The 20,277-nt window shown below is 40.3% G+C and overlaps 2 protein-coding genes across 2 annotated transcripts; both read right to left on the minus strand.

The window, feature by feature from the left end:
* Positions 1 to 2,611: 2,611 nt before the first annotated feature.
* Positions 2,612 to 6,618, minus strand: LOC115584054 (G-protein coupled receptor 84-like). The gene is made up of 2 exons (XM_030421407.1): positions 6,560 to 6,618; positions 2,612 to 3,843 (listed from the first exon to the last, which is right to left on the minus strand). Exon 2 carries the CDS (start codon positions 3,833 to 3,835, stop codon positions 2,621 to 2,623), a length of 1,215 nt encoding a protein of 404 aa, XP_030277267.1. The 5' UTR covers positions 3,836 to 3,843; positions 6,560 to 6,618; the 3' UTR covers positions 2,612 to 2,620.
* Positions 6,619 to 15,548: 8,930 nt separating this feature from the next.
* On the minus strand, positions 15,549 to 16,781 carry LOC115582909 (G-protein coupled receptor 84-like). Its single transcript, XM_030419145.1, has one exon. The coding sequence runs from the start codon at positions 16,779 to 16,781 to the stop codon at positions 15,549 to 15,551; it is 1,233 nt and encodes a 410-aa protein (XP_030275005.1).
* Between the last annotated feature and the right edge of the window lie 3,496 nt (positions 16,782 to 20,277).

Below are 20,277 nucleotides of genomic sequence, written 5' to 3' on the forward strand. Positions count from 1 at the left end.
TGATGCCCTATTTGTACTGTTGCTGAAGTTTGGTGCTGTTCTGAGCATTATTTGTGGCTTTTTGGTGGCGATTTATATTTGGATCCATTTACTGCAGTGTATTGTTGTTGTGCGGTCATTGCTGAGGTTGATAAAACTCCTTAAATTAGCGGTCTGCTAACTTGATCTCTCGAGAGGAAGTCTAACACAGTTTCACGGTGTGTTAGACCATGGATTAAAGTTACACCGGAATATCCCTTTAACTAAGTCTGACTTTCTTTCAATCCTGCCAAGAGCAAAAAATAAACATAGCTCCAGTGGCTCCAATAACTTCTTCACTCCAAGTATGATAACTGATTAGTGATTGGTACATGTGACTGAATGCTTTAAAACACAATGTGATAATTGAACCTTTTGCTGTTCCACATACACTTCCTGTGCCTGTTTCACAAGAGTAAATATAGACCATTACATACAGGCCCAAGTGTGGAAATGTCAGCAAATGCAGAACTACTGAAGTTTCTACTACTGAATTTAATCCCAGTAGGTCACAAGCAGAAAACTGAAGTGTATGCAGCTTCTATTTCTAACCTATTAAGCATTTTTTATTCCACACTGATGCTTTGCTTATGTAATGAACCATTACAGAAATTAACATTAAAAACATGAAAACAGAGACAAAGGGTTTTGAGGCAGATTTAGAGTCATGTGTTGCAGATTGGAGGATGCTCGATGCTCGAACCATCAGGTATACTGGAGGAATAAAAAGTAAGGTATAACCCTAGCTGTTATTGGGGCCATGTTACTGTGCAGTTTACACCTCTTCACCTTATTTACTTAAAAAATGTTCCTTTAGTTTTAGTGCAAGCTCCAGACATCTTTTACTGTCAGTCAGTATTGCTTCACAATATTGTGTGCGACCCCCAGTGGAAGAATTTGAAATTGCGCTTGCTATGACTGAAAAATTGTAGTTAATGTCTTCTCTGTGATTTTTACACTGACCCAGATGAACAAAGAAACAGCTGACAATGGCTGAATGAGATAGATAGATGGATAGATAGATAGATAGATAGATAGATAGATAGATAGATAGATAGATAGATAGATAGATAGATAGATAGATAGATAGATAGATAGAATTACTTTAATGATCCCAGACTGGGAAATTATTTTGTTACAGCAGTAGTGGGTCCGCAAATAAAACACTTCGTACATAACATAAATAGAATCCAATATATACATAGTGTATATATACAGTGCACAGTGTGCTCTAAACAATAAACAATAATAATATATAAAACAAAACAAAATATGCAAAATATACTATAACAATAATAATATATACAACAAAACAGTAGAGAGACCAGAGTTCTCTGTCAGGCAGAGGTGAGAGAGTTATTGTATAAAGTGATGGATTGTGGCAGGAAAGATTTCCTGTATCTATTGCTACGACAGCGAAGCTGAAGCAGTCTTCCGGAGAAGGTGCTCTGCTGTCTGACCAGTGTGAGTTGGAGAGGGTGGAGAGGATTATCCATGATGGATAACAGTTTTTTCAGTGTCCTCCTCTCCACCACAGCCTCCAGAGTGTCCTGTTTGCAGCCAATCACAGAACCAGCCTTCCTGATCAGTTTGTTGAGTCGGTGTCGTTTGCTCCAATGCTGCTTCCCCAACAAACCACAGCAAAGAAAAGTACACTGGCCACCACAGACTGATAAAAGATCTCCAACATCTTGCTGCACACGTTGAAGGATCTCAGCTTCCTCAGGAAGTAAAGTCTGCTCATCCCCTTCTTGTACACAGCTTCAGTGTTAGATCTCCAGTCCAGTCTGTGGTTGATGGTAACAGCCCAGGTACTTATAATCCACCGCCTCCACATCCTTTCCCAGAATGCACAGAGGTTGGAAAGCCGTCTTACTCTTCTTCCTGAAATCTATCACCATCTCTCTGGTCTTGCTGATGTTCAGCCGCAGTCCACTCCACAAAGTTGTCTACCAGTGCCCTGTACTCCTACTCCTGTCCCTCACTTATACACCCAACAACAGCCGAGTCGTCAGAAAAATGAATATGATGAATAACATTATTTCATTAGAACCTTATATGGGGTAGTGGGGCATTAGATATCATGATCCAGGTACACAATTTAATTTACAGACCTTGTTGTTTTGCAGTATGATGTATTAACTATTTTCATCTAACTCCATCCGGCAACAATATCACGGCGCAGAAGAAAGCATGCAGGAGAACCTAGCTAGCAAACATTAGCACTCCGCCGAGGGTCTACATGTGCAAAATACAGCCAGGGGTGTTTGCTTGCTCAGTCAGCTCAAGTGACAAGTTACGAAAGTGGTTGTCAAGACAGAGGCATGGTTGGTGAAGCATCAATGTTTCAAAAATGAGAAAAATTACTTAGAAAATGACTACATGAAACTACTCACTACTATCTTGAGTAACCCGCTCATGGTTTTCTGGAAAAAGACACTGCTGTTTGATTTTCTTTTCATTGTATTGGAGAGGAGGCAGACTCCAATGTCATCATCTCACACCAAAGCAATCTAGACTGAGGACCATTACTACATGTAAAAGGAAAAATATGTTATGATTTTTTGTGAGCTGTCTTTTTCAATTCGTGGAGGTCAGGTCCTCAAAAAGACGACCACCAGGTCCACAGGCAGGTGAACGGTGCTGCAGCCCTGGTGAGCAGCACATGGTAGGCCTGTCGAAACTGTCTGTTCATGATAGCATAGAGAACAGGGTTGATACAGCTGTTGAGCCAGGTGAGGTTTAGGCAGAACATGTGCAGAACCCGTGGGGCATGGTTATGTTTGTCGGCTATGTTGATCAACAGGTAGGGGACAAAGCAAAACACAAAACACAGGAAAACAGCTAAACACATGCGCGTTACATGCTTCATTTCCTTATCATCTCCTGAGGCTGTGCAGTGGGACGAGGAGGCTGCATTTATGGGAGCAGGTGTTGGTGAAGGTGATGTATTGACGATATCAGGAGGAGACTTGGTTGCTGATTTGGCTGTGGCAGACAGAGAGGACTTTTCACTATTGATCTCATCCACAGTCGGGGCTAGGTCTGCCTGGCTACTCATCTCACAGCTACATGTGTTGGTCACACTACTCTCCACTCCACTGTCATTGGTGTCTTTTGTTGAAGAAGCTGGTTTCTTCCTGGAGGATTGGCGGCTGAACCTATAGCGGAGTAGAGCTTGTGATGTAATTTGGACACGTCTGTAGATGAGGAGGTAGAATGTACCAACACATCCGAGACCAACAAAAAAGTAGAAAAAGAGCAGGATGGTGGGGTAGGGATGGTACTTCTTCCGGTGGATGGAGCACATGCACAACTTTGACACAAACATGTAACCATACCATAGTGGGCCAAGGCTAGCCAGGCCTAGTGTCCATGCTGAGATGATGAGTAAAGAAAGACCAAGGTCAGAGAAGACACGGTCAAACACAGCCCTCTTTGCGACCATGAAGTATCTGCCGCCTGCTATCAGGCAGAGGGTGATAATGGAGACAGAGTTTAAGACGTAGAAGAGCAGGCCGAAGATTCTGCAGCACACCAGACCAGTGCGCCATCTGAGGTGTAGATAGGAGTCAACTGAGATGGGCTGCAGTATGGTGCAGTACAGGAGATCAGCTAGAGCCAGGTTGACGATGAGCACATTGAAGCGTGTCCTCAGATGATGATCTATGGCGAAGGCTAGAATGGTCATCAGGTTCCCCACCGTACCTATGATGGTCACAGCACATCCGCACAGCACAGCAAAGTAGCGGTAGCCAACGACTGAAGGATTGTAGCAGGAGAAGAGGTCGTCCTCTGTTTGGTTGGTTTGGTTCATTCTGTCAACTAATAATTTGGAAGCAAATTGTTAAATTAGAATCATATTATATTTCACTTCTTCTTTTGAAAACAAACATCATAATGGAGAAAAATTGTCCACAGCTTTGTTAATATCATCAACTGGCCCATGTGTCTAATAAAGATATTTAATAATAGGGATTGGTTTTTTATCACTCAAAATTAATAGTACTTAAAAAACAAACACACTGACACATCTTAAACACCACTGTCAGTAGTAGTGTGATTAAAATAGTAAAAATATCAATATTGAATGTTTGAAACAGTTTCAAAACTCATTTTACACAGTATTGCTACTGATACCAGCTGTGATCTCAAGTAATGTCCAACTAAAGAAGTTGACTAATATCTGGTAATTTCATTGAAGTGAATTTACATTGATATTCATTTAGTATGCATAAAGTTTCTATGTATATATAATATATGTGTGTGTATATATATACATATATATGTGTATATGTATATATTGGGGTGACCCCTGTTGGTATTTGACAGTGGGGTCTGGAGTGAGTTGCTGGTTGGCAGGGGGTTGGGCCAGCCAGGCAATATGGTAACTGAGGACACCTGGGCCGGTGATCTGGTTGGCCATATAAGCAGGTTTTCATTCATTGTGTTTCTCTCTCTTCCTTGCAGACAGACACCTGTCTTCCCAGATGACGTGGCAGCCTTAACCTTTGGTTCTTTTGGTTTTCTTTCATGCACCACACAACATCCCACACACACCATATTCACCATGCATGCACATCCTACACCACTGATCATACTGACTCTCACACCTCATGTTATTGCATTATCTGATTTATCTCTATTATTGCTTTAAATAAACATATTTTGTTATTCCTTTGAAACGGTGCGTCTCTATTGTTTGTCATGGCCTTGAGCCAGCTGTGATGAATGGTGGCTCATCTTAAGTTAAAGTTTGATTAATTGGATCGTTTGAAGAGTCTGAGATTTGTTTGGCACCTCTGTGTCTTTGTTGCTGCGTTTTGTTTACCCATCTGTCTTTTGGTGCGCATTTAGAGCTTGAATTGTTTTGTTTGTTTCTGCTAAATTTTGGGAGATGCACCGCTATTAGAGAACTCGGTAGTTGCGTTGATTTAGTTTTTTTCAGGTGGATTTATTGAATAATTTTTTTTGCCGTGATCCGAAGAGACTAATTGTTACCCCCCCGGTCGCTGTTTTCCGAGTTTCCCCGTTGGGCTTTAGGGGTACTTCCTCCTTTGGGCAGTGTCCGTTTATTGTTTTTCCTGTTTAAAGTTGTGGCGACGTGGTTAGGCAGCAGTCTCGGGAGCATGTCCAGAGGATTTTGTGAGGTGGCCTGTTTAGGTTGCTATCAAAGCCTCATGGGTTTTAGTGTGTAAATACCCGCCACAGACCCACAGGAAGACTAGGGGTGAGTTTATTTAGCTTTGGTTAGGCAGTTCGGGGGGAGTACTCCTGGGGACAGTTTTGCCTCATATGTGCGTCTTGTGGGTGGTTAAAGGGATAGTTCGTGAATTTGAAGTGGGGTCATATAAAGTGCATATCTATAGTTGATCTGTTCCCTATCGTAATCACCGATAAGCGCAGCCTCGGTTTGGAGAAGCAGAGAGCAGCTCCAGCCCAGACCCTCAGCTTTGTACTGCAGTGAACGGGGTTCAAAGAAAAAGCGAAATTTAACCACCTAAAACAAGGCTCACCCAAAAAAAATCTATAACAGTTCAAGTGTACGTTGTATAGAGAAAATTCACACCGCTTTACGTCGCCGTCAGACTGCCGTTTCTTTTGGCACTACATTTTCTCAACCGTAGAACCTCCGTATCCCTACGCATTAGCGCAACTGGGCAACAGGTGATCTGCGAGCGACGAAATACAGTGCGAGGCCCAGTTGCTGGACGAAAGGTTTACTTTCGATAAAAACGAAACTTAACCTCTGTATCCCTACGCATTAGTGCAAATGCGTAGGGATATGGAGGTTCTACGGTAGAGAAAATGTAGTGCCAAAAGAAAGGGCGGTCTGAAAGCGATGTAAAGAAACATTGTCGACTACAGATATGTACTTTATATGACCCCACTTCAAAAAACACAAACTAACCCTTTAAAGCTGTGCATTCTTTTTGGTCTGGTGGTTTTGATTTATTATGGCGTCTGTGTCTGAATTTGTTGCTTCAGAGGTGTTGGTGAGTAACTGTACTAAGGAGCAGTTATTGCAAATAACTGATCATTACAAAATTAGGGTTGCAGACAGACGCCTGTCTCCCCAGATGAAGCGGCAGCCTTAACCTTTGGTTCTTTTGGTTTTCTTTCATGCACCACACAACATCCACACACACCATATACACCATGCATGCACATCCTACACCACTGATCATACTGACTCTCACACCTCATGTTATTGTATTATCTGATTTATCTCTATTATTGCTTTAAATTAACATATTTTGTGATTTCTTTAAAATGGTGCATCTCTATTGTTTGTCATGGCCTTGAGCCAGCTGTGACAATATATATATATATATATATATATATATATGTATGTGTGTGTGTGTGTGTGTGTGTGTGTGTGTGTGTCTGCTCACAATAAGGATAACATTTGAATCGTTCAGTCTAAACTAATATACACCAGGGTGATGTTTTTAAAATACTTGTTTTACCTGACAAACAGTTCAAGACACAAGCAATGGCAACTTTACTTTCCTATAATTTGCAGTGTTAAATTTCTCACCTTAAGTTGATGACTTCCTCCTGTCGTTGTTGAAGTGTATATAGTGATCTCATCTGCTCACAGTCAGTCTTCCTGTTGCAGTGTAATCTTAAGGACATCCTCTTTCTCTTAGTTGTTTCTAAAGATGCTTTCATTTATATGTCTTAATGTTTGTTTGCTCCATGCACTAACCTGTATAAATGCAGACACACTAAGTATAACTGTTCTTAAGTTGCTTAATAATAGACTGTACTGTATATACAAACACATAGTGATTTGAAATATTTGAAAATGACTCACATTGCGCACACTTTGTACTCAAATTCACATTACTGAACTAGTTGTACAACCAATTAAATTTCAAATTTATTGTTTTCATATCTCATTACATTACAATGTTAGTCTTGAAAACTTGTATCTATAAAACCCCTTTTATAATGTCTGAAAGAGACTGACGTTGAAGATATTAAAAAAGTAACCACTGTGTGTGGTTTCTTCTATTACAATACACTGTACCATCAAAATGATTTTTGAAGGTGTTGTTTAAACGTAAAAACATTATATATGTTTGTATTGATTTAACAATTCGAATGCCCCAACTTTTACGTACATTATGTACATTTATAGTTTCAACACACTTAAATACCATTTCATACATTTGGAGACATTTTCTTTTTAATGGAGTTAACAAAAGCTTACAGAAGTGCTTAAAGTGATGTTACAGTGTCAATTCCCTAAAAAAAGATTTAGTATATATAAATATGAGGATGAAACAAAATCTGAACTGTCCATTGCTTTGTTCAAAACAGCTACATATTTACACAGTTTTCTCTTTATTTATTTTTTTATGAGGTTTCCAAGACTGTAGCTGCGTACACTCATACATGCATATATACCAACAATAACCATTTTGATTTGATCATCTTTTTTGATTACCAAAAACCATAAATCGCTGACTCTGCTCTAACGTGGTTCACGTCATACCTGACAAATGGCCCCTTTCAGTTAACATGGAATGACTCCTTTTCCAGACCCTGCTTTCTGAAACTGGTGTCCCTCAAGGCTCACTACTTGGACCCCTTCTGTTTTCACTATACACTAGATCAGTGGTTCCCAACCTGGGGTCCGGGCCCCCCCTAGGGGGGCGCCAGAGATCGCAGGGGGGGCGCACAACTTTGTCTGCTCTGAGGTTGTGAGGTTACCAAAATTATATTTGTGCACATTAAATGTATAAAATCCCAATACCACACCCAACTGGATAATCAAAAGTCTTTATAATCCAAATTGAATGTATCTTTGGTCCACATTTAAATTCATTAAGCTATTTATCACCAACACCCCTATAAGGTAGGCAGGTAGGTAGGTAAACTGTGTGTGTGTTTGTGTGTGATACACCTGATGACACAAAAAAGGAAGAAATGTATCTGTATACATTGTAAAACAAGGAGAATAACTGTTGTTTATTTTTGCAAATAAAAGTTTGTAATTAATCACTTTATTCTTTCAGTGTATGCGGGTTGGGGTCGGGGGGGCCTGGGTTGTCTTTGACACAGGCAAGGGGGGCTTCAAGGAAAAAAGGTTGGGAACCACTGCACTAGATCATGGGCTCTGCAATCACATCATATAGATTCGGAAATATCTCGGAAATATCTCATACACCTTCATCTGGGAACCTTGACGACACAACTCAAAGGACTTTTGATCTTGACAATATGGAACTGAAAACTTTTCAATATACAGACCATTGCTGTTACTATACGGGCGAACAGTACAATCAGACCATTAAAATGGATAACAAACTTTCCATAATCCATTTCAACAGCAGAAGCATGTACGCAAATTTTAGTAACATTAAGGATTACCTGAGTAAATTTACAAAACCATTCAAGATTATTGCCATATCAGAAACATGGATTAAAGCTGATAAAGGAATGGATTTCGAGCTAGCTGGATATGAACTCAACCACATCAACAGAAAGAACAAAAGCGGAGGAGGTGTGGCTGTATATGTGGACAAAGACTTGAACTATAGGGTAGTGGGAAATATGTCAACTGCTGTGGACAGTCTGTTTGAATGTATAACAATTGAAATCTGTAGAGAAAAAAACAAAAATGTAATAATCAGCTGTATATATAGGGCACCAGGTTCTAGCATAGAATCATTTAATAACTGGATGGAGGCATCTTTTTCAAAGGTTAATCAAAAAGTCATTTTCATCTGTGGCGACCTCAATATTGATCCTTTGAATCCAAACAAGCACAAAGTAACAGACGAATACAATGTACAGCATGAGCCTTTATCCAAAAATCACCAGACCTAGCAGAATCACACCTCACTGTTCCACATTAATCGACAACATCTTCACCAATGATATTGAAGACAACACTGTCAGCGGATTACTGATCATTGACATCAGTGACCACTTGCCAGTCTTCACAGTTTACAATGGTGAATTTAAAGGAAATCAAACAGATGAAAAGACAACATATAGACGGCTGAGGACAGATGAAACTATGGAGGCACTGAGAAATGACCTATGTGCACAAAAGTGGGATGCTGTGTATAAGGAAAGTGATATTAATAAGGCATACAACACATTTTTAAGCATATTTACATCATTATATAATAAAAACTGTCCTATCAAACAATATAGTAGGAAACATAAATACTCAGATCGACCATTGATCACTAAGGGGTTACAGAATGCCTGTAAAAAGAAAAAAACACTCTATAGAGAATTTATAAAAGAAAGAACTAAAGAGGCTGAAAATAAATACAAAAAATATAAAAAATAAATTAATCAGTATTATAAGGAAAAGTAAAAAGGACTACTATCATGAGATACTAAATAAAAATAAAAGAAATATTAAAGGATTATGGGATATACTAAACAGCATTATCAAAAATGGCCTTAGACAATGCTACCCTCAGTATTTCATAGATAATGATATCAGAAAGGAAAACATGGATGATATAGTGAATAGCTTTAACCAGTTCTTTGTGAGTGTTGGACCAAACCTCTCTGAAAAAATTCCTGATCCCTCATCATCACAGGATTGGAATGATAATCTTATAGATAGAAACACTAACTCAATGTTCCTCACAGCAGTGGAAGAGAAGGAAATAATTGATATTGTAAATAAATGTAAAGATAAAACATCTACTGATAGCAACAACATTGATATGAAAATTGTGAAAAAGGTCATTGAGGGGATTTCAGAACCGCTAACTTTCATCTGTAATTTATCATTCCAAACTGGCAAATTTCCAAGCAAAATGAAAATAGCTAAAGTTGTACCGCTGTATAAATCTGGAGATAGACGCCAATTCACAAATAACAGACCCGTCTCATTACTACCACAATTTTCAAAAATTCTAGAAAAAGTATTCAATAATTGATTAGACAAATTCATAGTCAAACATAAATTACTCACTGACAGTCAGTACGGATTCAGACCAAACAGTTGAACATGGCATTAATGGAATCAATAGAAGTAATCACTAATGCTATAGAAAATAAACAATATGCAATTGGAATATTCATTGTTCTTAAGAAAGCCTTTGACACAATCAATCATGACATATTAATCAATAAACTGGAATGGTACGGGATCAGGGGGATAGTTTTGCACTGGGTTGAGAGTTATTTAAAGGGCAGGAGTCAATTTGTGAAGTTGGGAGACTATAGCTCATCGTGCTTGGGCATTGCCTGTGGCGTCCCCCAGGGGTCAGTGCTGGGTCCCAAACTGTTTATTCTTTATATAAATGATATATGTAACGTCTCTAATATATTGAAATTGGTGCTATTTGCAGACGACACAAACATGTTTTGCTCAGGGAAGAATTTCCAGGAGCTTCTGGGGTGTATCACTGAAGAAATGTGTAAATTAAAGAGGTGGTTTGATAGAAACAAATGATCTTTAAATTTAAACAAAACCAAATTCATGTTATTTGGGAACTGTAAAATGAACACTCAAGCAATAATACAGATACATGGTGTTGACATTGCAAGGGTACATGAAAATAAATTTCTGGGTGTAATTATGGATGAAAAAATAACATGGAAACCTCACATAAAGCATGTTCAAAGCAAACTGTCACGGAGCATCTCAGTACTAAGTAAGCCAAAACACTTTCTGGACCACAAATGACTCCACATTCTTTACAATTCACTGATATTACAGTATTTGAGTTACTGTGCAGAGATTTGGGGCAATACTTGTAAATCAACCACTGTCGATTCTGCAAAAAAGAGCAATCAGGATAATTCATGACACTGGTTACAGAGAACACACGAACCCCTTATTCTCAAAATCAAAAATACTGAAACTCACTGATCTGGTACACTTCCAAACAGCACAAATCATGTACAGGGCAACAAACAACATACTACTAGTAAATATTCAAGCATGTTTTTTTTCCGAGAGAAGGGGGATATAATCTGAGGGGGGAACTGAATCTAAAACATCTGTATGCACGCTCAACTTTAAAAACCTTTTGCATTTCAATATGTGGAGTGAAACTGTGGAACAGACTAGCGGAGGAGCTCAGACAATGTCCAACCATGAGCAAATTTAAACAGCGGTACAAACAAATGGTATTTACAAGATACAGGGAAGAAGAGGGGTATGACAAACACTAGGGTTCTCACATTTTGCCAAACTTGTCATTTATGTTATTTATTTTGACACAAGCAGTTATGGTGTTGTTGTTTGTTGGTGATTGTTTGTTTTTGTTGAGAGTATAAAAAAAAGAAAAAAAAACAGAAAGGGAAAAAGAAAAAAAAAAAGAACACAGGAAGTAAGATAACCTATGGTACTAGGTACTAAATGGAGAAGGGGTAGGAATTAATAAGCTAATGCTTCTTCCTACTCCTTTTCAAACATACAAAGGGTTTTATCTTCTAGTGCTTCAAGTGTAATATACTATTCACATGTTTGAAATAAAGCATTCATTCATTCATTCATTCATTCATTCTCCAACCACTGTTATGCAGACGACAACCAACTGTTCCTCTGTTTTCCCCCTCCTCCGACACCCTAGTTGTAACGCATATCTTGAAATGTCTGGGCAGACATCTTGGCTTGGACAACTGTGCGCCACCTCATGCTCAACTTTCATAAAACTGAACTTGTCTTCATCCTGGGGAAAGACTGCGATGAACCTCTGTAAAATCCTCGACAACAGACTATCCTGCACCCTAAACCTCACTGCTGTGGCCAGAACTTGCAGATTCGCTTGCTACAACAGCCGAAGGATCGAGTATTTACTCTCAAAGGACACAACGCATCTCCTGGTCCAAGTGCTGGTCATCCCCCAATTGGACAACTGGAACTCACTCTTGGCTGGACTTCCAGCCTCTGCAACTAAATTGTTGCACTATGCTGCTGCGCGCCATGTTTTCATCCACCCATAGTCTCCCATGTGACCCCTCTCCTCAGTGACCTCCACTGGCTTCCTGTTGCGGACCGCATCTGATTCAAGACAAAGGTACTGGCCTTCAAGGGCCATCAACCAGAGATGTTCGCAAGTATTTTTTTGCGAGTCCAAGTCAAGTCTGAAGTCTTTGGTCACGAGTTCAAGTCAAGTCTCATCCGGTCTACTAAGAATACTGCACAGCTATATCTAAGAAATATAGATATACAGCCTGGGATTGCCCTGGCTGTATATCTGCACACCTGGTTTTGTTAAGAAAGAGTCAAGGCTGCTCTGTCCCTCTGCACTGCCACTGTCCACTTTTTGCGCTCTGTTGAATTCAGAAAACCTGTAGATGAACAACATGGAAAAATTAGGCTGTGAATCATAGTAATAAGATCTGGATGATATAGCTAACATTTTTATGTGTAGCAAAACACATCTGAAACCACATGTTTCTGAGAGAAGAACTGGATCTAAACTAATGACACAGGCTATATATCAATCTTTTATTTCTGATTATAGAGAGGGTTGCTAAAAAAAGATATAGACTAACTCAGAGTAACAGAAAAATATTGCTTTTTCCTTAGGCCAATAGACTCCTGAACCAGAACTCAAATTGACCACTCCCCTGACCACCAGAACTCAGCCTGACATACACATACACACAGCCTTGCACATATTTGAATTTCTGAATAAATAATTTAGATTATATTTAATTTCATTATTTACATCATATTAGTTTGATTTTATTCATATTTATCTTATTTATTCTATTCATAAGGCCAGTTTAGGAGTAACCAGGAGACATTTCACTGCATGTTGCCCTGTGACTTCTGTATGTGACAAATAAAGTAATCTTGTAAGTGGACAAAAAAGTTAAAAGTTTGCACTCTGCAACCGTATTGTTTAATTACACTGGGTCTCTAATGACATATTCCTCTATCCTCTCGCTCAAATGCAGTGTAATGGTAACCTGGTAAACCTGTAACATTGACATTACGTGGTCAACAATTAACCTGTAACCTGCCTGTAAGCTGACAGTATAACTATGTATTTCTCTACGGTTAACGTTAGCCAGTAGATGGTGACAGCGGAACATAGATGATTAACGTTACCCGACCTTTTTTTTTTTTTACGTCATGTCAACGCCACTCAATGCAAACAAGTGCATTGAGTGCAAAATTCACTCATCTATTAAAATATTCAGTTACAAAGCTAGTAGCATGCGTTACATAGCTGATGCTGAGCTAGCCGTCCATATGCGCTAATGTGACTGACCTGTCTGGGTGAGTTTTCAGATGCCTGATAATATTTGATGTGCAGGATCCAGCATCCTTGATTCGGGTACTGCAGACTTTGAAGTCAACGCTCCTTTTGTTGGTGCCGTCCTGTTTGAAGTTTTTACAAGCAAATATAATCACAAATGGTACAGCCGCCTGTCGCCATATACGTCATCCTAGGTACTAGTGTGTGAAGCTGCAAGGCGTGCACCCGATGCGTAATATGGTTACCATGGTTATCATGAAAAAAAGGAAGGAACACATTAAGCTCGTCAGACGTTTCAGAGTTTTCTCAATATTAATACGCCTAAAAAAGAAAACATAATGACAGTTCACGAGTCCCAAAACATGAGTCCGAGTCGAGTCTGAAGTCTTTTGAGCATGAGTCCAAGTAAAGTCTTGAAGTCTCTGTGTGTGCGAGTTAAGTGCAACTCGAGTCCGAGTCGCAGACTCGAGTCCCCATCTCTGCCATCAACGGAACTGGACCCATCTACCTCCAAACACTGGTCAGACCACACGCCACAACGCGAGCACTTCACTCCATTACATCAGCTGGTCGTCTTGTATCCTAATCGCTTAGAGCACTCAAAGGTCAGTCAGTGAAGTCACGACTCTTCTGTGTTCTGGTGACTTAATGGTGGAATCACTAGTTCAGACTTCACCTCGAAAATGCATTGCATGACTCCCTCAATTTTGTTTTATTCCAATTCAAAGACGATTTATGTTCATCAAACTACCTCTTAAGTTTGACCATTTCACATACTATACCAGTGTTGGGAATAGCGGCGTTAGAATAAACGGCGTTACTAACAGAGTTACTTTTTTCAGTAACGGGTAATCTAACTAATTACTATTTCCATTGTTACAATGCCGTTACCGTTACCGTTACCGACTATTAAATGTGGCGCGTTACAAACTGAAGCTGATCATTGAAGCTGTTGTCATCCGACTCGGCTCTCAGCCACAGGAGCTGCAAAGCTGTTTTTTTTTCCTCCGGTGAGGGAGGAGGGAGGGGCGAGACAACCGCATAAGTGATGATGATTGGCTCTCTAACGTTGAGTGAAAGTTCTTAAGCCAATCAGTAGCAATGTTCAGTTTACACACAAGCCACACACGCACACAGCAGCCTCACACACACAAACTAGCAGAGGTGAACTGCAGCAATGGCGAGTCCGGAGGGAAAGTTAACGTTTTCAAAGTGGAAGTACAGACACTACTTTAATCTCCTTTGTCCACATCCGTTGTAAGCAACTCTGATCTAATGAAGCATCTCTCAGTGGCACACACTTCTACAAAACTAACACTGGCCAAAAACTCCATTGCTGACCCTGTTGATGATGATAGCAGGCCAGGTGTGGCTAACGTGAGCTCCGCTAACAGCTTCACAACAACTTGTGACACAGACTGAACTGAATGCAATGATAGACAGGTGGGTTGTTGAGAACTTGCTCCCGTTATCAACAGTTGACTCAGACTCCTTCAGAGCACTCATTGGCAAAATATCGGGGGGAGCAGGTGCCGGTCTTACTTTTATAGTGGAGTAATTCCGTTACTAACTCAGTTACTTTTTGGGAGAAGTAACTAGTAACTATAACTAATTACTTTTTTAAAGTAACGTGCCCAACACTGTACTATACTACCTGTGACTGTCTTTAAATCCTGCCCAGAACAAAAAATAAACCTAACTCCAGTGGCAATAACTTCTTCACTGCAACCATGATAATGAATTAGTGATGAGCACATGTGACTAAATGCTTTAAAACACAATATGACAATTGAACCTTTTGCTATTCCACATACACTTCCTGTGTCTGTCACACAGGAGTAATTGTGTGAAAATGTCAGCAAATGCAGAACTAACTGAAACTGTTTGTGTTAGTCCGCGCTGATGCTTTGCTTATGTAATGAACCATTACAGAAATTAACATTAAAAAAATGAAAACAGAGACAACAGGTTTTATAACTTGACACCTTACATCATTAATCATTTGATGCTGTCAAGCTCCTTCTTCTTTTGCTCCATCCTTACTAATCTCTACCCTTTAAATTAATCACCCAGACGAACAAAGAAAGAGTTGACAATGGCTCATTTGTAAAAAACACACAAATATTTTTTTTCTGCTTACCTGTAGTGCTATTCATCCATCTAGGTTGTTTCAATGTGAGTTGCAGATGTTTGATATCTGATATCTGATATCTAGATAGGACAAGAACTAGCTTGTGGTGCTCAAATTTGATGTACAGACTCGTACTACAGGTAAGAGGAAAATGTGTTACATATATATCTCTTTCAATTCCAGAGGTCAGGTGCTCAAAGAGACGACCACCAGGTCCACAGGCAGGTGAACGGTGCTACAGCCCTGGTGAGCAGCACATGGTAGGCCTGTCGAAACTGTCTGTTCATGACCGCATAGAGTACAGGGTTGATACAGCTGTTGAGCCAGGTGAGGTTTCTAAAGATCATGTACAAAACCTGCGGGGCACGGTTATGTTCATCGGCTATGTTGATTAACAGGAAGGGGACAAAGCAGAACAGAAAACCCAGGAAAACAGCTACACACATGCGTGTCACATGCTTCATTTCCTTGTCATCTTCTGAGGCTGTGCAGCGGGACGAGGAGGCTGCATTTGTTGGAGCAGGTGTGGGTGAAGAGGATGTAGTGACTATATCATGTGGAGAGTTGGATGCTGATTCGGCCGTGGCAGGGTTGTGATTAGACTGAGAGGACTTTTCATTAGTGATCTCAACTGTATTTTTGGCTAGTTCTGCCTGGCTACTGATCTCACAGCTACATGTGTTGGCTACACTGCTCTCCACTCCACTGTCATTGGTGTCTTGTGCTGAAGAAGCTGGTTTCTTCCTGGAGGATCGACGGCTGAACCTATAGCGAAGTAAGGCTTGTGATGCAATCCGGACACGTCTGTATATGAGGAAGTAGAATGTACCAACACATCCTAGACCAATAAAAAAGTAGAACAAGAGCAGGATGATGGTGTAGGGATGGTACGTCGTCCGGGTGATGGTGCATATACACAACTTCGGCACAAACACGTAACCATGCCATAGTGGGCCAAAGCTGGCCAGGCCTAGTGTCCATGCTGAGATGATGAGTAAAGAAAGACCATGGTCAGAGAAGACACGGTCAAACACAGCTCTCTTTGCAACCATGAGATATCTGCTGCCAGCTATCAGGCAGAGGGTGATAATAGAGACAGAGTTTGAGAGGAGGAGAAGCAGGCCGAAGATTTTACACCACAGCTGACCAGTGCGCCATCTGAGGTGTAGATGAGAATCAACTGAGATGGGCTGCAGTATGGTGCAGTACAGGAGATCAGCTAGAGCCAGGTTGACGATGAGCACATTGAAGCGCGTCCTCAGATGAGAATCTATGGTGAAGGCAAGAATGGTCATCAGGTTCCCCACCGTACCTGTGATGGTCACAGCACATCCACACAGCACAGCAAAGTAGCGGTAGCCAACGACTGAAGGATTGTAGCAGGAGAAGAGGTCAGCCTCTGTTTGGTTGGTGTGGTTCATCATCATTCTGTCAACAAACAGGAATCCCGTTGCTCAACAAATTACAACACTGAAAGAAAACAACATAGGAGGCTGGTATTTGAGGTCCCTGAGAATAGTTCCCTATAACACAATTTTAATATGTTCCTCTTCTTCAGCTTGTTTGATCGGTCTAGGGGACCGAGCCTAACATAAATAACCAACACCCAATCACAGTTTAAGTTAAGAGAAAATATAATTCATCACAATAATTATACAGGTGCAGTTATGTACAGTGATAGGTGCGATATGTACAAGTGATGAAGCGTGGCTTCAAGGTGAGCCCTGGCCTAAAACAACAAACAAAACCAATTTAACCTCTGGAGCCCGAAATCTACTTTATCCCTACAGAAAGGAAAAAGAAACAAAAAGACAGGTGCTGTTCCTAACTACCTAACCTAATAAAAAACAGGAGAAAACAGAAGTAAAGAAAATGGCAGCTCATCCCTACTTCTTCCCTAAGCACAAACACACTTGCTCTGGTTTTACCCAGAGCACACGCACACTCACAAACACTCAGACTAACAAACACACTCTAACTTAGTCGCACACTTATTTTTCACAGTACAATTTCCCAGGTTCTCAGCTAGGTAGATGCTTTCACAATAATGATCCACACAGTCGTCTGACATCACCGGCTTTTGTAGACCCTGCTTTCTGTATTTGCCAATCCCTCACTGCCACGCCAGGAATGCTGAGCCAATGGGGTGCGGGAGCCACGCGATCTTCGGAGAGGACAGGAGCACTCACTCTGCATGAACAAAAAACACACACTACAGAAAAATGACGGAGGGAGCCGTGACAAGCTGAAAACAAAGATGCAAGTCCCTGCAATCTACACAAATACAAAATGGACTACAGGTGAAAAATCCCTCCCACTAATTTGTGGTCAGTTAGGTTTTGATTACTGATTCGCAGTCCATGCGCGTCGGGCGGCAGCACTGTGGGAGGGTGCGCTCACCTTTTAGTTGCATGTGATCTTGTAGTGTATGATATGGAGAAAAAAAAACCTATAAATGTCATGTAAATAGGATGATATTTGTCTGAATTCTTGTGTCAAAGGTGGTGCTATGGATATGATACAGTATTGATACATGGAGGTATTCAGGGTGACATCGTATGCATGTGTGATGAATTTGGTGGACAGTGGAAACTGTATTTGGAAGTTATAAGGAGTTAAGTCTTTATGGCGAAGCATGTAAATGGATGGCACCATGACACCCACCATGTCTCAAGTAGGCGAAACGTTTTGATAAGTTTTCATTTTCAAGGTTTGAGGATGATACTGAGTGAACTGGAAGTCTGTGGTGTTCAATCTGTAGGACGAGTTTGTTAAAGAACGAGGCATGGAAATGTATGACAATGGGGGTGAAATGGGAATTTTGAATCAAAATGGCTGACTTCCTGTTGGAGTGACAGTTTGGTACCCCCAATGTTTTTTGTGCGTCTGGCCATGATATATAAGCATACCGAATGTCGTTCATGTATGTGCATGTAGGAGGAAGGGCTTGGATTTGTAATATTCCAGGGGGTGCTATAGAGTCTGATGGTAACGCCTTTCGTCAGCTACACTCAGGAGGGCTTTGGCAATAACTGTGCCAAGTTTCGTGTTAATCTGACGTACCGATGTGGAGATATAAAATACTTTAATTCAAAGAGTGCCACCTAGTGGTCATTGGCCAACATTTTGTACAGAGCCTTAGGGGCTCATGTGGAAGTAGTTACCGGAGTTTCATGTCATTCAGACACACCAATGTGGAGATAGGCAACACTTCCTGTTTGTTACGAAATCTGCAGGAAGTTGTTATTTAATAAGTTGAGTATTGTTTGTAATATCAAAATTCTTTTAATAACTTTTTGTCAGGACTGTCCACAGATGGTGTGTGCAAAATTTAGTGCAAATGGATAAAATTGTGTTGGAGGATTTCGAAAAAGTAGTTTTGCGACATTTCACCAATTAGCGAAAAAAAAGGGGAGGTGGAAATGGGCCTATATAATGAGATTCAGCACAATTCAGAGAACGCGTGGATATAAAGTTTTTGAATGTGCGATAAAGTATATGGAAGTTATAAGCCAAAACGCACTTTCCTTGATTATAACGCCAGTGGTGTTAGTGGTGGAAATTCCCAATGACAATAGATTATAAAATGTTTTGCCAGGTGTGACGTATATTCCAAGTTTGGGGTATGTTCAGGCAGTGAAAAATGCGATCATTTGGGACAATAAAGTCGTCACCCCAAATACAATAGGGACCTCGCAGGTGGAGACCCGCTTTGGCCCTAAAACTGAGGCAAACTAAACTGTGTGAAGCAGTTAGGGTTATCCGCACATCTTAAATACCACTTTCAGTAGTATTGGCTACTTTGTCTACACTTTTTAAGTCAGCCCTCAATTTGATTGAGCATTCCACAGAAATCCTCTCCACTGTTGTAGTTGGTGTGTCTGCAAGCCTGTACCCCAGCTGAACAAATACCATCAGCTTGCGGAAGTCTTCTTCTTCCACTTAGTTTATTGGCAACACATATCTGCTAACCATGTTCATGTTGAACTGGTTGATCTGGTCTGTCCAGATGACAATGGTGCATTGCAAACACTGCAAGCAAATAAGATGATGAGACATTGCGATTTTTCCTCTGCTGTTTTCTCTTTTTATCAAGTTACCATCTCAATTAGTTACTGAACTGAACAGGATGACTAGATCAATTGTCAAACAGGGCAGTGAAAGAGATGCAGCTGGTTAACTAATTGGGCTTTTTCACATGTGCTACCTTGGCTTGACACAGTTTGACTTGGTTCATCAGCCCAGCTGGGGTTTATATCTCTATTAGAACACTGCTACCTGCTTCAGTGTGTGCCTTTAACTAAAGAGCATGTGTCTCTGTCATGTTTCATCTACCCTAAAGTCATGCTTTTGTTTTTCTTGTTCTGTTTCTTATTTCATTTTGGTGTCTCACTCTCCTCTTGTTTCAGATCCCTTCCTGCCCTTGTGTGTTTCCCTCTGTTGTGATTTTCCCCCCTTTCTTGATGTGTTTTACCTGCGTCTCATTATCCTCAGCTTCCTTGTCTGCGTGCTCTGTGTCCTCTCTGCCAGTTTGTCTTCGCCTTTTGTAGCAAGCATTCTCGCATTTCTCCCAGTGATAGCCTTGTAAGGCCTAGTCCACATATATACAGGTATTTTTGAAAACCTTCTTACTGACTCCACAGCAGGCTCATTTCTTTCTTTTTTTTTTTTTTTTTTTTTTTTTTTACACATAATTGTTTTTAATTTTAATAGCATCTCCACATTGATTCAACTCTGTTTAACTTTGGTTTATATAGACAAACTTTTCTTAACTAAGCAGAGATGAATTTTTGAGCTCTGCTTAATTATAAGGATTTTTTCATTTGAAACCTATTTTTACTAAACTCTGATTGGAACTAAACTTAGATTAAATGGATCCTTGTTGGAACAACCCAGCTTTAATTACTTATTACTATACTGTAT

This window comes from Sparus aurata, chromosome 6 (genome assembly GCF_900880675.1).
Source record: "Sparus aurata chromosome 6, fSpaAur1.1, whole genome shotgun sequence".
NCBI classification, from domain to species: domain Eukaryota; kingdom Metazoa; phylum Chordata; class Actinopteri; order Spariformes; family Sparidae; genus Sparus; species Sparus aurata.